We start from the raw sequence: 3,107 nt of genomic DNA on the forward strand, positions 1-3,107 counted from the left end.
CGCTCCTCACTCCCTTCCGCCCCTCCCTCCTTCCTCTCCCTCTATCCCCTCCCCTCCCTCTATCCCCTCCCTTCCCCCCTCCCGCCCTTCCCCCCCCCATTTCCTCCCCCCACCTGTCCCGCCCTAAACACAGAGCTGCTGGTGACCACATCCGGGGAGTTGACGAACAACCTGACATGGACCGGGGGGAGAGGGGAGGGGTCCCGGGGGGAGGACAGGCAGGGCCCCAGGGGGAGGCCGGTTAAGGGACACACGAGCCCACACACCACCCTAGCAGCGGAGGGTGCCGGTGTGCCCGTGTGCCGGTGGGGGTCAGGTGGGCTCCTGGGGGGCCTAGGGCGCTTTCCTGGCCCGCATTCACACACAGATATACACACATACTGACACACACTTACACACACACACATATATATATGCACGTACGTAAACGAACACACTTACATACATACCGCAATGATGATCAGCAGTAGCTACAGAACAGCAAGGCACCTGCTGCCCCCCCCCCAATCCAGCTCCTCCCGGCATCTCTCGGCCCCTATCGGCTGCCCGCACACGTCCCCGCACAACCTCATCGTCCACACCACCTCCTACGACACCGCGCCCGCATCAATCCCCGGGCGGTCCCCAGCCTGCCGGCCTTGTCCCACCCGTATCGCACACAGTTTGGCTTCCATCCCCTTTACCCCCCTAAACCCCCCCGAACCCCCCCCTTTCGGCGGCCCTTTCCTCCCTCGTACCAGGGCTAACTGGCAGGCATGCAGATAAACATACGTACAGATAGACAGAAACTGTCTATCTGTATGTAAGAGATATTCACTCACTCACTCTTGTATTGCGAGTCTTTGGAATCCGAATGAGGCCAGGAAGTCCCGCCAGGCCCCCACGGGCGCGGTCAGCAGGGGCGGGTGGCGCTCCAGGAGGGGCCCCAGGGACCGGCGGGGAACTGAGTCAGAGAGGGCGGACAGGCTGGAAGATAGCTGCCGGGGAAAAGGGAGGCCGGCGGGGGGGATCGGGGAAGGGTTGGGGAAGGGGGAAAATGGAAGCAGTCAAAAGAATGGGACGAGTGGAAGAATGGGAGCGATTGCGGGGGAAAGGGTACCAGGGCTAAAAAGGACAGGCGGCGTGAGCCTTCCCTGCGTGATGTACGCTACAAGGTGTACGCGATCAGGAGTTTCTGACCATGTATAAAGCAGCAAGCAGTTGTGGGGACATACCGGACAACTGGATCGCTCACAAGTTCATGATCAGCTGTTCGAAGCTCCGGATGTTTGAGGACCAGCTCAGCGTTAGCGCCCACGGCTTGGAGCTGCTGCGCGAGACTTGTCGTGACATCTTGAGCAGGCTGTGCGGACGGAGCTCTAGGTAACCTCTGGTTATGGTTACGCTTTTGTAAATAATGTGCAGAAGCGGGATGTGACTCGTGATGCAAACGAGCTACGCTATGTATTGTAGGGTTGTGGACATCAATATTCAGAGTCGTTGAGCTGTTGGGCCGTATACGGACTGCGCAGCCCTTCCTGACGAGCATCTTCTTACTTCTCTGCTTATGGCATATAGCATGAGAGTAGAGAGCTCGTCAAGCTCGTGTTAAGACATTTGCACGTACCAACGGTCGATAACGGTTTCAACTTGGCAGCACCACGCGACCACGATATTGGTGTATCGACTATCTTTAACGAGCATAGATATGAAATAAAATACTAATATATGTTTACCAATTTATTAGGATGCAATAAATAGCTTTCGGTGATCACTTGACCAGGCGGGCGACCGTGCTGCGTGACGTTGCATTATGCGATTTGGTGTCTATTCGCTACCGCTGAATAAAACAATCTCTTCTCTAGCTCCAAAATTTTGTGGGGCGGTAGTTTGTAGGGCTTCGTCGCGAGCCGATGTGGGCCACACCGACAGGCCACACACATTGTATGGGCTGCTAGGCATCAAGCGTTCTGCAACGCGTGCGGAAATAAAAGCAGCGTATCGTAGTGCAGCAAGGCGGCTGCACCCAGACACAAACGCATCGCCAGCGGCCCAGGACGATTTCCAGGTCTGCAAAGACAGAGCTCTCCTTTTGCCCGTTTTCACACCGTCATTGCTTTGCGGCCCACCAAACTCCACAATGCACCGGGACTCGCCCCAACACACACATCGCAGCGCATCAAAGCAGCGTACGAGGTCTTGGTTGACAGCCGGCTACGAAAGGTGTACGACAACCTGGGTCTCATAGCACTTGGTCCTAAGTTTTCGGAGCTACATAGCTACCTGGGATACGGAACGGAATATGCCGGTGAGAATTGTGAAAACAACAAAACAGTCAGACACATACACGAAAATCTTGCACGGTGTAAGTTGGGAAAGCCGCCACGCACACGCGAGCGGAGTGAGGAGGTCGGAACAAGGGCCCCCGGAAACTGACGAACACTTCACCACAAGAGCCCCCACGCTCCCAAATCTTTTTTTCCGTTCACCCCCATTCTCTTCCCATGTCCGGCGACCGGGTGGTACCCTCCGGCAACACCCCAACTGGACACTCCCACCGGCATCGGTGCCTTGCCTCATTGCTGCGTTGTTGAAGCCCCCCCCATGCCCAGCCACCGCATGGATCCATAAACTCCCCACAACACAACAGAAAGCAACACAGCACACCACAGCACACCAACCCGGGGCCTCCCTTCCCTTTCCGGCCCGCCGCGCCCCCAGGTGCACCAGGCAGTGTACGGCAAGGTCCTGGTGTTCGCGGTCGCGACGTGCACCTGGTGTTGGGCCTTATGCTGAGTGAAGCTGCCCAGGGAGCTTACAAGATACTGTCGTACAACGCCATGTCGGCCTGTGAGGATTGTCAAGTGAGGTGGCAATCCCGGTGGCCATTGCCCATCTAAGTGTCCAGACTAAAATTGTCTGTATGTTGATATCAGTTGACCCTTCCCAACTTGCACCCACCATCATCATCATCGACACCATCATCGTATCAGCTTCCCTCTTCCCCCCAAATCAACGCCGGCAGTTGACCGTTTCATACTTGCGTCTCCTCCTTCTTCTTTCATATCCCTCACCCCACCCCACCCCACCCCACCCCACCCCACCCCACCCCACCCCACCCCACCCCA

The 3,107-nt window shown here is 56.9% G+C and overlaps 2 protein-coding genes across 2 annotated transcripts in view; one reads left to right on the forward strand and one right to left on the reverse strand.

Annotated features, from left to right (window-relative positions):
* The window catches only part of VOLCADRAFT_100094 (uncharacterized protein), a gene marked incomplete at both ends in the record, with an annotated part of 2,865 nt that extends 2,486 nt beyond the window's left edge, over positions 1-379 (reverse strand). The window contains 2 exons of the mRNA XM_002958741.1: positions 114-171; positions 267-379. Coding sequence (XP_002958787.1) covers positions 114-171; positions 267-379 — 171 coding nt within the window. The remainder of the gene's footprint in view (positions 1-113; positions 172-266) is intronic.
* Positions 380-1,921: 1,542 nt separating this feature from the next.
* Positions 1,922-3,107, forward strand: part of dnj42 (molecular chaperone) — a gene marked incomplete at both ends in the record, with an annotated part of 3,775 nt that continues 2,589 nt past the window's right edge. Inside the window, 3 exons of the mRNA XM_002958723.1 lie at positions 1,922-2,047; positions 2,155-2,296; positions 2,710-2,843. Coding sequence (XP_002958769.1) covers positions 1,922-2,047; positions 2,155-2,296; positions 2,710-2,843 — 402 coding nt within the window. The remainder of the gene's footprint in view (positions 2,048-2,154; positions 2,297-2,709; positions 2,844-3,107) is intronic.

This window comes from Volvox carteri (assembly GCF_000143455.1).
Source record: "Volvox carteri f. nagariensis unplaced genomic scaffold VOLCAscaffold_104, whole genome shotgun sequence".
Lineage (NCBI taxonomy): Eukaryota > Viridiplantae > Chlorophyta > Chlorophyceae > Chlamydomonadales > Volvocaceae > Volvox > Volvox carteri.